We start from the raw sequence: 12932 nt of genomic DNA, 5'->3' as shown, positions 1-12932 counted from the left end.
GAACTACCAGAATATTGGGTAGCATTGATCAAAAGATTTATGTTCACCCATATATTCAGCACATAATCTTCATACATAGCTGGCAAAGCTGGTGTTTAGGGGATGCATCAAAATACTTCCACTTTCCAAGGAAGTACAAGGAGCTCTCCTTTCACTGACACTTTATTTCACACACAATTGTCCCTACATAAATATTTTGAAGCCTCAAATAAAGAGGTTCAGAGCAGCAAATACCAGGTGAAAAATGAAACACCAGTGGGTTATTACAGCCCTTACTGCTGCAAGTTGTCCAGGGAGGTTGTGAATACTCCATCCCTGGCAGTGTTCAAGACCAGGTTGGACAGAGCCTTGGGTGAGATGGCTTAGTGTGAGGTGTCCCTGCCCATGGCAGGGGGGTTGGAACTGGATGATCTTAAGGTCCTTTCCAACCCGAACTATTCTATGATTCTAAGTGAACCTGCCAGCCTGGATTCTGCTTTCTGACTGGCTTCCCTAACCTGTTCGGTACAAGAACAGGATAATTCTTTTCCACAGCTACGTTGTGAAACAACAGATTATGTGCACATGCATCCAGAAGTTTGGCTGAAACAAACTAACAGCAAAAAAAAAAAATCTATCCTTTAAGAAGCAGGTCATTCCAAAACGAATTCCAAAGCGCATTCCAAAGGGAGCATCTGGAAAACCAACAACTACCCAAACAGAACCAAAATTCAGACCAAACCAACCAACCAAAACCAACCACCTAGCACACAAATCTTTTGGGGCTGTAACAGATACAGCCTCACATAACAGAACATGTAAACCATGCCATTTCATGTCAGTTCTGACAAGTGACAATATGCATCTTTGCCATCTCCTTTCCACCTTCGCTGCCCACTTCTGGACCAAGAGGACTTCTTTCTGACATGACTGTTAATTCACCAACAGTAAAAGCTCCTGAACACCACTTAGAACATTGCCACGGATCAACAAGCACAGCACATCTGATGTTAGCAATCTCAGTAATTCTTTGGATCTTCCATGCTGCAAAGTAACCACTTCAGCATGCTTGCTTTTGGCTTAACCTTTCGGATTGAACTCCCAGCATGAGAATTCTTCACAGGATGAGGCAGGAAAATTCTACAAACGGAAAGTGTTTAGGAGTCGTGTAAGCAGAGAGAGACCATGTGCACGTAGAGCTATCTGTGGATTTAAATGCCTTTACATTATCAATGCTTTGCTTAGAAGAGAAAGTAACAAATTTGCTATCAGATTTTCTTTTGTAGAAACTTATGAGAAGATACAGTTGTTCTGCTACTACCTCCATAAGCCAGGATCATAGAGAATCACTCATCATACATAAGACCACAAGCTACCGCAGCTCCAACTAGCTGGAACAGATTGAAAGGGGGTTGGGACAAGCCTGCCAGTCTCATGAATGGATGAAAGAGAGAAGCATTAAGATCCTCTCTATGTCAATATCCTAAGGCACTCAAGCTTGTCCAACACACATGAGCTTCTCAGCTAACTTAGAAACAGTGCTAGAAAGCCACAATTCTAAAATAAACAAACCAACAATAAAACCAACCAAAAACCCAAACCAAAATAAACCCAGAAAACCACAGAACAAAACAAAGCCAAACCAAAATGTAACCCGAAACCCTGGCCAGAACGGTGGAAAAATAAGTTCTAATTCTTCTTCTGATGTACCATTAGGAAGTACATCACTTCTGCATTTCCTGAACTCTCCGTTTGACAACTAAGTATTAATGTATTAATACGGACTTCATACTTAGTCATATAATCACTTCTCTGCCACATTTCAGATCTAGAAAGGCAACATACAAATTTCAATAGGACCAGACAAGCTGATAACTCACAGTTAACATCCACAGACTGGAACAACACAGAAAGAATCTGAAGGCTGTACCTTGATGGGTTTATTAAAATCTCCGCCACAGAACGTCTGCAAGGGAACACTGAACTTCTTCCAGCACGGGTTTAAGTTGTTCTTAATCACCTTAAAAAAGACACAGCATCATGTCACACGAGGGATGTGGTGTGCAAGTCACTGAGAAACGTATCACAAGCGTTCTGCTTGGCTCTCTAAGAATAGCCTCGGTCCGTTCACCCTGACGTGCATGGACGGCCAAGCACAAGCTCTTGAAGAAGCAAAAGCCTGAAGCTCAGGGTGAAGTTAAATTTTAGAGCTGAGCCAAGCTAACAGCTCGTCACCACTGAATGGGGCAAGTCCTGCCACGCTGCTCACTTGATGCACGGTTGGACTTCACTGAGCCAGGTGCATGTAGTCACCAGGCAGCAAATAAACAATTTGCTGGCAGGTCAGTGAGGAGAACCCCTTTTTTGGGATATGAGACAGTTCTGGACTGCAGAACTGGTGCAAAGCATGACCAGGAGTGGGATTTCCCCTTTCAGCAGGAATAAGTTTTCTGATCAACTCAAGAAAAGCATGGGGGTAGAAATACTACCTCTGATCTGTACACCAGCTGCCATGTCCCAGCATCACTCTGCTTGTAGAACTCCAAAAACGGATCTGATTTACCCAAGAAATCCTGCATGCAAAAAACCAACGTAAGCAATCAGCCTCCTACATTTTACTCACATAGAGGAGAGCTGGCTAATACTTCACAATACACAACACTTAAAGCACAAAGTCAAACAAACCACACCACCTAAACCTGGCAGTTGAGTTTCTAGTCTGACATTGTGGACTTCAACAAGAAACTACGTCTCCAGTTTGCTTCATTGTAAGTAAAAGAGCACATGCATTCCTGCAAGAATTACCCAGCCTAGTTGAATGTCTGCAAATACAAAGAGTCCTGGCCAGAAGCCACTAACTGTAAGCATCACACAAGCATGCAAAGCAGTTTAAAACAATACCTTTTTGTCCAAGTTTTGGGCTTCAATTTCCAAGTACACAACCCTGGTGTCTTTAATCTCCTCTGCTGAAATCTGTGCCACAGAAGCATAGGGAAAAAACTGTTAAAGAAGGAACCTCACAGAGTTTTGCTTGTACTTGGTCCATGAAAGAAACTGTAGTTTTAAGTACCCATCTTTCCTGTACACATGCAGCATCTGAAGACATGCTGAGAGAAAACCAGAATATATGGAAGAGTGAGAAACCATTTTTCCCACACAAAAACTTACTTACTGTAATGGTGCCCTTTCCTGCTGGCTTTCCCTGCTTCAATTCCAGCGGTCGGGTGAACACAGAACTGGACACAACCTAGGGTTAAAAGACAGATAAATATAAATACCAGGGCAGACAAAGAGCAAAGAGTCACTCTTCAAGGGCAAAATTTTCAAGCCCTTCTAAAAGATCTGAAAGGATTTAAATGCATTTCCAACAGCGACAGCCACCAGAGGTTGTGCTCCTGAGTGGCTGAACCATCTGAAAATTGCTTTCTCTTGCTATCCACAGAACAGCACCCTCTAACAAGTCTCCAAACTTAACTTCAGCCTCCTATTTCTGCTGAGACTCAAGAGGTATTTTCATTACAAGCAGCCCAAAAGCCATTAAGAAGATGATGACTATTTAATTTACCAAGTCTTTCTTGAAGAACATTAGCTTTCCTTTCTTCTCCTACCTTGCTATACAAATCCCTCATCAGGAAATGAATACAGAATCTCAAACAGCCTGATTTCCCCAGATTTACTGCTTGATGATCATTTTATATGAAGGAAACTCATTAAAGCTCTCCAAGCACAATGCCTTCCTTACTCCCAGACTGCCTTTAGTGCTACAAGCGCCTCCTAAGCAATTAATTGCAAACTACGTGTATTTCCAACCTCTGCTTCGTCATTGTGACAGAGATTTTTCTAACTACGTTCCACAGTAACAGAAATGAACCTGTTCAACGAAATGGTTTCAAATCTGAACGTGACAAAGCCTCCGATAAAGCAATCTTTCACCCCATTTTGCATTGTAAATCAACGCTTGCTACTACTTTGTACATCATTTAACATGCCTCTAACACATACCTGTCCCAGCGTGCACTCGATCCCTCCGAGGTAGTCATCATCATTCAGATCAAAGGACTTGTTATCGATATCATACACACCGAACTTCAGCTTCTGCACCTTCTCAAAGTAGTAATCCACAACCAGTTTCTTGCAGAATTCAGGGTTTTGGCAGTTCTTGATCCTCTCTGTGCGATCCAGCTGCGCAAACACAGAAACAAAGACACTGATGATGAGTAAGAAGCACACTTTCTCCTTCACAGCTTTTCATCTACACTGGTTGAACACAGGCACCAGCCAGGCTACACACCCCCAGCCCTTGCTTTGTGCTCCGTGATGAACCAGGCCATGCTGGCAGGCTGACTGATGGCTTGCCAGGAAGGGAAACTGCATTGGATAATATGGGAGAATTCTGAAACTAGGGGGGAAAAGGCTGGGGGAGCACTGTATTCTGGAGCATGTGATTTGGGGGCAGCCCATACTTTAACAGGCAAATAAACGCTCCAATGCAACTCTAAGCAAATATATGAGCAGTTAACAAAACAACGAAGGTAAAACCCGAACAGAGTTTGAGCATGAGCATCGGGAGCTGCTTGCTGAATGCAAATGTAAATTAAACACATGAGGCACCCACTAGGAAAAGCAGTGGGATGGAAACAGGGAAAACCCGGCACGCCTGGCAAGGGCAATGCGGGGCTGACCTAACCCTAACGCTTACCTCCGCCCACTGGCCCCCGCCCAGGTCCTGCAGCAGGACGCAGAGCGGATCCGACTTGGAGCCCAGGTCCTTGTCGAGGAGGCTCTGGCAGGACACGGACAGCTCTACCTTGGACACGCACCCGGCCATCTGCGGGCAGAGCACAGGGTCAGACCCACCGACCGACCGGTAACACACACACCGACCGGCAACACACCGACCGGTAACACACACACCGACCGACCGACCGCGCTCCGGCCCCGCCGGCCCGACGCGGGGCTCCTCAACGCGGGGCGGTTGCGGGGTCGCGGCTCCCCACGGAGCCGCAGCAGCAGCGCCCGCCGCGGCCCGGCCCCGTTATCCCCGTGTTCCCATGGGGCTGTGCCCGCGGCTCCCGGCGGCCCCGGCTCCCTGCAGGCAGCGGAGCGAAGAAGGGCCCGGCCCGTCCCCCCTAGCCCGGGGGAAGAGCACCGCGAAGTCTCTCCCGCAGGGTGTGCTATGGCGGGGATGGGTTACACCGGCCCCGGAGCTCAAGCTCTGCCCGTGCAGATGCTCTCGGAGCCGGTCACCTCCCGCGGAAACGAAACCCCGGCCGCAGCCACCGCCCTGAGCTGAACGGGGCGAAACTGGCTCGATCCCGGTGCAGGGCTGTGACCCCCCCACCCCCAGCAGCCTCCGGGCCCTACGTGCTCCGGAGCCCCGCTTCCTCCCGGTGCTGCCTTCACAAAAGCTGCAGCGCGAGCTCGTAACAGGGTGGGAACTGAATTTTATTACACATCAGGGATAGAACCGGGCTGCTCCAAGCCCCCACGTCCAAGCCTTGAACACTGCCAGGGATGGGGCAGCCACAGCTTCTCTGGGCACCCTGTGCCAGCGCCTCAGCACCCCCACAGGGAAGAGCTTCTGCCTTGTATCTAACCTAAATCTCCCCTCGGTCAGGTTAAAACCATTCCCCCTTGTTCTGTCCCTACAGGCCCTTGCCAACAAACAGCCCCTGTCCAGCTTTCCTGCTGTCTCCTTTAGACACTGGAAGCTGCTCTTAGGTCTCCCCTCGAGCCTTCTCTTCTCCAGACTGAACAATCTGAATTTAGAAGATTAAATTAAACTAAATTTAGAAGATGAAAGCTTCAAGCATCAAAAAAAAAAAAACCACCATTCAAGAGACTCGACAGCTTGGGAGCTCTAACAAGCATCTGAAATGTGCGTATTTCTTAGGAAAGGTCCTTCAGAGTTCAGAAGGAAATCACTGTCTGGTCTTTCTAGTATCAAGAGTATCCACAGGGCTGATACTTGCAGGGTGTAAATATCTCAATGAAGAGATTAACTTTTATTAGACAACATTCAACTCTTTTGACTGCCCAGTCTGCCCTGGACAGACGTTAATGTCACTTAACTCGCTACTGCATGGCACTCGGATGCTCCGGTGATGGTGGCAGGGCAAAACCAGTGCTCAGTCAGAATGTTAGCAAAGCTTTAGGCAAGGAGGACCCTTGTTCAGCTTTCTGCTAAGGTCAGCAGCAGCTTGAACGCCAGCATCTTCAAACAAGTGGAACAGTTGACCAGACTACTTCGAATCTACCAGTCAGAGCCCTCCATCTTCCCCTTCAATTGCCATAAACCCCAACCAAGATTCACAAAGAAACTCACTGCCTTTAATAAATACACTTCTAAAGCCACAAGTCAAGGTGTTGGGGTTTTCCCTTACCTACACGTGCCATTGCACCAGACCAGCTTGCATCTCAAGTCACGTCTGCACAGTGCAGTTCTACAGACAACCAGTCATGTCTGTATACCAGCTGTTTGACAATAAGGAAGATCAGGACAGCCAGCCTCAGCTCCCACAACAACATTTCTCCTCTATTTTCATCTATTGCAGAGATTTATGTACCAACAGGAGACAGAACCAGGGCTACTTTTCCTTCCCACCAGAGCACAAAGGATCAGAATAAACAGCTCCCTGCAAGCTTTAGCATCCCCTAACAGCAGCAGTCCCTTTCTGGGAGGAAACCATTACTACACATCTCAAACTGCACATAGAACAAGTCCATACACATTTATACCATGTTACAAAGGCACCAGTAGGTTAAAAGTGTGAGACGGGACCACACAATGAAGCCTGAAGGTGAAGTGACACAGATCAGTACCAGTTACGACATTAAGAAAATACTCCATGGTTTCAAGGATTTCTTTCAATACAGTAACACCCAGAAGGCTGTCTCATCCTGTTTTGGATTCAGTAATGGCATAGGATTTCCCTTGAAACACAACTCAGATGTTCTGCTGAACCCTTGGGAAGTTACAAGCCACCAGGGATCCTTTCCTACATCCTCCTCCACCCGGAGATCACAGGGTACGGGCTGATGCAGGTGACAATCAGGACCACACAGACTACAGCCTGTCCAGCTGTTGGTAGCAGCAGAGCAGGAACTGTTTTAACAGGCTGGACTCCCTCCTTGCCAACGCAGGGGACAAGAAAGCTGGTTTAGCAACCCCAGACAACCATTATCCTTAACAGATTCAGATCAAATTCATGTTTAATCTGAAAACATCAGTCTGAACCTCAGCCAGCAATTGTTTACATGTTGCTGCCTACAGACATCCCCGAGGAGCCCACACAAAGTTGTTTTTTCACTTCACAGCTTTCCAAATACACTGCGTGGTGTTCTCCAGTTTCAATCCATCCCTTGGAATAACAGCAGCAGCAAACCCTGCTCACACACACCAGTCGACACATCTCAGCGGCAAGAGCAAGGAGTAGGAGGTCTGTTAAAGACAAAACATCTATTTCAGTCAAGCCTGAAGATCTGCCTGGCCCCTAGGGAAGCACCTTTACCCAGTTATCCTGCTCATGCAATCACCAGAAGCAGCTCAGATCTCTTGAAACCTGCCTGTATGTGAAAAGCTTAAAAAGATCAAAAGCTTAGGTTGTTTTCATTCCCAACCACACACATACAAAAATACCGAAGGGGGGGAATAATAGTGGAGCTCCTCAGCAATGAGGTAAACTAGCCCCAACCTCTCTTATCAGATGCTTCTGAACAGGATTTAATGATGTCCAGCATTGTCTCAAATATTCTCTTTTCCTCCCTAAAGCAAAAGTATTTACTTTCACCCCCCATAGGAAACTCTGTTTTACTGTAGTAGCTGCATCTCTTCTCCTATAAAATAAAATGAATTGTTTGTGGTATCTATCAATTGACTTTCATCTCCACCCCTCTCCACAAAGGCTCTGCTCATTTCCTCTGAGGAGTGACCATCCTGAAGGCTTTGACAATACCACTTAGAACCACCTCACGTCTAATCCAACCTCCCATCCCATTTCCCATCAAGCAGAACCCCGTGATGCTTTCTCTTTCCTCTTAAGTTCCCGCATTCTGAACCTTCACACAACCCTGCAACATCTTCTTGGTATCTCATCACTCTGAAGGCTGCCCAGCTGGCACACACCAGCTTACTCCCAAGGAGCAAGCGCTGCGCCAGCGGTATGGTTTTGAACTGAGCGAGCAGTGATGCTTCATCATTTACCAGTGCTTTGTACAGACACACGACGAGAGAAAAAGGTTCTAGGTGTTACTATGTTCAAACACTCCCAAGAAGGCTGGGAGTAGGCACCTGATAATACATCACCCATGTTATCCCTGTGAACCCTAGGGCAAAATACTACCCACAGAAGTCTAAGATCCCAAGCACATACTCCAGAGAAGCCTTTCCCTGCTCACCCAGACATCGTTCCGAGTTACTCAAGTACAACACAGAATAGCTCCACACCAAGTACGCTTTAAGGGCTCAGACAGCCAAACTGAGGTCCAGTTAAAAAAGGCAACATTAGGTTTACTATGCATACCACTTCTTCCCAGTAAGATCAGAAACTCCAACAGTTGTGTAACATGAACGGAAAGAGGAATCCCATATTTCAAAGCAGCTGCTCTAAAGCGAATTGAACCACACCAGTAAAGAAGTTGGTCCTAAACAATCAGAGACCAAAGAAAAGCTACATTCTAGGAAAATCACACAGGAGATCCATGCAACAGCAAGAACAAGAGACTACTGCTGCTTTCTGTAGTTTTATGCAAGCATTGCAGAACTTTCACCCTTTTCACATTTCTACAGAAATATCAACTTAATTTCATGCAGAAAAGCACATTCTCCGATGTAACCAAAAGCAGCTCCACAGACAAGTCTAGTATTAATTTCTAACCGTTCTTCTCCTGATTCAGCTTAACCAAAACTTAAAAGCAACTCAAACATGAGCGAAGGAAGGCACAATCCACCTTGGCTTGCAGAAAGCTCCAGCACAAGTGTGCTGGAAGGTTTCCATGTCCCAGTTCAGAGCTCTGAAGGGTCTCCCATTTCCCCAAAATGCCCCATATGGGTGTCTCAAGCATAAACAACCACTTCTGTACTTATCCCTCTGCAGCAGGAGGGCCATTTAATCGACAAAGGATCAAGCATTGGACCACATAAGGTGAGAATTACTGAATTACAATGTTTGTTCTTCCATGCTTCCGTACCACACTAACCTGAAAGCCAGAGGCTCCCGTTCCCCCTAACACTGGGGAGAATGAGGTGAAAAAGGGGAGCCCAGGGCAAAAGGAGGCTGATCACCCCAGCGTGGCAGCTCACAGAACCCACGGAGTCACCCCAAGGACAAGAAAAACTGAACAACTTTATGGCATCACACATCACCAGCAGGATTTTTAGTGGCGTCTTAAGGAGAGAACATTAGCCTTATTGCAGGAGCCAGTCTTGTGGCCAGCCTGGTTTCACTGCTCCACGTAAGATGGAATATAAGCAAGGATTCAGGACAAGAAAACCTGTGTTCTGCTCCTGGTTAATCACATGAATAAATCCTCATCAACTGTATCACACTGTATAGGATACTCAATACACTATTTCAGTGTACATCAAATACTACACATTGAAGAACCTGGTTAAGTAAAGCTTAAGCACAGGTATTAAAGCCTTAAGGACAGCTGAATTCTGATGAGCTTATTTTGTACCAGACTCACTACCGCTTCTGCCTTACATTCTGCTTACAAACAGAACACAAGCACAAGCAATTCTGCCAGCAGCACAAACCAACTGCAATTTTCACCCTCTCAGCCTTAAGCTACCCAACAACTCGAGAAATAAACCCAACACATGTAACAGCCCAACCGAGTTAATAAATCTTGCACTTCCCAACAACAGAACATAGTTTTCTCCCCTTTCCATTGCTTCATTTAATCCTACATCTTGCAGTTATCAAGCTACATTCTTCCAAACAGCTCCTCTCTTCTCCTGCTGTGATCCCTGGATGTGCATTCCAGCAGAAGCAAAGCTTTCTCAGATTACCAGTTCAATTTTCAGGGGCAGCCTCTAACATTCCAGGGTTTGGGGTTACAAAACTGATGCTGAGGTAGCATCTACATCACTTTCTAAATGTATGATTAAAATTAGAATCCTAGTGTGATCCTGCCTTCCAGGCTCTAAAAGGAATCATTCAGGTTTGTATCATTAGATGCATTAAAAAGCATCTTTAGTTTAAACTGAAATTAAGGAGTCTCATGAGAAAGACCACAGTCCACAACAATTATCAGTCAATACAGCTTTTTTCCAGCACATTGGCTCTTCCACAGGCCACAGAGCTCATCCCACAGCCCAGAAGCTCTGCACATAATAGAAACAGCTACAGTTTCTTCCTACAAATTCATTATTCCTGGGGGTTTGGAGCAGGGATGAGTAAGACCAGCATTACTTCAGGCAGATAATAATCAGTATTCTCCGTACTGCGTTCCGCGTTATCTGTCATCATGTGTCAACTGATCAATCAAAGCTTTGTGGGAAGGGGGTTAATTAACTGTTACTACAAATTTGACATAAAACCTGAAACAAAAGGCATCTCCCAATTGCAAAAAAAGAAGTAAGAGCACTGAGCAGTTACAAACATCTGTCTAACCAAACTGCTTTGACGGCTCGATGCAGTCCTGGTGAGGAGCATCCATAGCCCATCATATAGTCTTCATTTCAGGGATGAGAGCTCCCAGGGAGGACAGACACAGCAGAAAGCTGACCTGTGTTTCCTACAGGGTGAAGTGTTGAGGGTGTGCCACTTCCCTTTGTCCTGACTACAACCTTAAGCAAAGAGGTCACTGACCACTGCGCACTGAAGGCACTAAACACACATGGAAGTTATGACCTAGTTCTACTCACTGAGCTGCCTCCACATGAACCCTGAAGCTGAAGAAGTGTCACGACGAGAGTTCGGGGGCTCTCATCAGTCAGCCCACGGGAACAAGTGCTGAGCACACGCGGTGACAATCCAACCTCTGAGACATTCACAGAACCGAGAAGCAAAGTTCCCATTTAGGATCATAAAAATAACAAGTTCAGGACAGTTTTAAGAAAAAAAAAAGCTGAAATAAAGCACTAAAATCACAAAGAGAACGAATTTCCAGCAGAAAATGCCAACAAGAACTTCAGTCATTTCATTATCTTCAGTGCAGACAAATGAGAGCCAAGCCCGAGCTCCAAGGAAACACCACCACCTTCTTCAATTTCAACTTTACACTGTTCAATGCTCACCTTGAACTTAGGCACCACCAACATCCACCTTAATCATAACCAATAAGCTCAAAGAAAGGCCTGTGCATACCTTTAGACAGATACATGTATTTCTCCTCTTTTCAGAGACATACATAACCAAACTGATTACGTGAACACTGAGTCTATTTCAGCTATTAGTTTGTATTAAATTACAACAGGGTTCAAATTAACACCTGAACTTAAGCAAAACCTGTTATTTTCCTATGCTCTTCACGCAAAAGGAAACAAGCTTCGAAGTTCTTCATAGCATTTAATAGCAGAATATCAAACCCCATTTCCTTGCAAAGCTAATGCAAAGCAGGCTGGGGCTTTGGAGTCATTCATTTGGCTGAAGCTGGAACAGTAACTGCAGTCCTTGAAGTGCTCACTGACTTCTCCCACCAAGTAAGATTTCTTTCATTCCTTTCATATTCTTTTATTCAGCTGCTTTCCCCTCCCCGAAACCTTGTGATTCTCAAGTATTTATTACTGAAATGTAAAGAACTTAACTGAAAACCAGACTTAAAAGCTCAAGCACACTGACCTTTGAAACAACCCCAAACAGGCGACTTTACACTGCAAATCATCTTTGCCTGCTTCAAGTAAGGACTCATTCTTTCCCTTTGAAATTCCTGCTATTCCCATCTCCAGCACATTCTGTCCTATGCCCAATAAATCAGTCTGGCTACAGCTCAATGCTCCACTCCTCAGTCCAAACTCCTTAAGCTGAGGCAGGACTACACTATACTCCTGCATGTCCACTGCAGCTCAACCTACAAGGATCACAGCATACCACTTACACTCACCCATTATTTTTGATGCAACACCTTGGTGTTCCTTTTGCTGCTCCCTTTCGCAATCTCTACCCTTTCCAAAGACTGGAAATCTCAGCAATCCTGTACTTACTCCAGATCCCACATTGTACCCATTCCCTTAAATGTAGATATATTACACTGGTAACTTCAAGGCAGAAACTCATTAAGGTCCATCTGTCTAGACTAGCACATACCGTATGAACAATATGAGCTCAAAATATGGCTTTTAAGAAAGGCTGAGATACCCCAGATGAATTCTTCAGACTATCTGGAGTTATTACTGCACAGTGACAACTCTTGCCTAAAAATGAGTAAGGACATAAAGCAGAAGCGACCTTTCAGGTTCTTCTGCATCACAGAATCCTACTCCCATGACAGAATTCAGGCTTTCTTCTTTACGGACTTTAATCTTGAATATAACTCCTACTGAAACATGATCTGGAAAAAATCCCATAATACTGCTTCTGCAATATTCATAAGAAATTCATTTCTTTGATTTACTCACTGCAAGTTCAGCTTTTCTTATGCCAATACTCTCTTTCAGTTCTTCTTTCTCCTTTTGTGTATATGATTCAAGAGACTCACATCCCCATAATACTTTTCTGCCACTTAATTATTACCATCTGTACTACAAACATCTTCACTTCTCCATCCCAATTTACTGCAGATTAGTGATGCTCCAAAACAGAAAAGCCTCCAAACAAAGCCACCACCACAAAAACCTGGCACCGACAAGGTAAGGCTATAGCAAGGGATTTTAAACATTGCTTTTTCTCTCCCCCATCCAGAACAACAACAGAAGTATTTAAAAGCCACAAAACACCACACAGACATTGTGTCCCTTTTCTGTTCTTCAGATCCACCTCTTCCTGCCTATGTACCTCCCCAAAAGCACA

The 12932-nt window shown here is 45.2% G+C and overlaps 1 protein-coding gene across 4 annotated transcripts in view; it reads right to left on the bottom strand.

Annotated features, from left to right (window-relative positions):
• The window catches only part of CPNE1 (copine 1), a 37822-nt gene that overhangs the window by 6470 nt on the left and 18420 nt on the right, over positions 1–12932 (bottom strand). For all 4 annotated transcript variants that reach the window (XR_008971150.1, XR_008971152.1, XR_008971151.1 and 1 more), the window contains exons 2-7: positions 4679–4807; positions 3982–4161; positions 3152–3226; positions 2881–2952; positions 2469–2552; positions 1910–1999 (exon numbers count right to left, since the gene is read on the bottom strand). Coding sequence is in view for 1 of the 4 variants with exons in the window: in XM_057400841.1 (XP_057256824.1) it covers positions 1910–1999; positions 2469–2552; positions 2881–2952; positions 3152–3226; positions 3982–4161; positions 4679–4807 (630 nt within the window). In the remaining 3 variants the exon portion in view is untranslated. The remainder of the gene's footprint in view (positions 1–1909; positions 2000–2468; positions 2553–2880; positions 2953–3151; positions 3227–3981; positions 4162–4678; positions 4808–12932) is intronic.

This window comes from Pezoporus wallicus, unplaced genomic scaffold (genome assembly GCF_028554395.1).
Source record: "Pezoporus wallicus isolate ANWC-B61680 ecotype Strahan unplaced genomic scaffold, APGP_CSIRO_Pwel_v1 contig_11133, whole genome shotgun sequence".
NCBI lineage: Eukaryota > Metazoa > Chordata > Aves > Psittaciformes > Psittacidae > Pezoporus > Pezoporus wallicus.
Note: the sequence above shows the minus strand (reverse complement) of the source record. Positions and strands in the feature narration are given on the sequence as shown.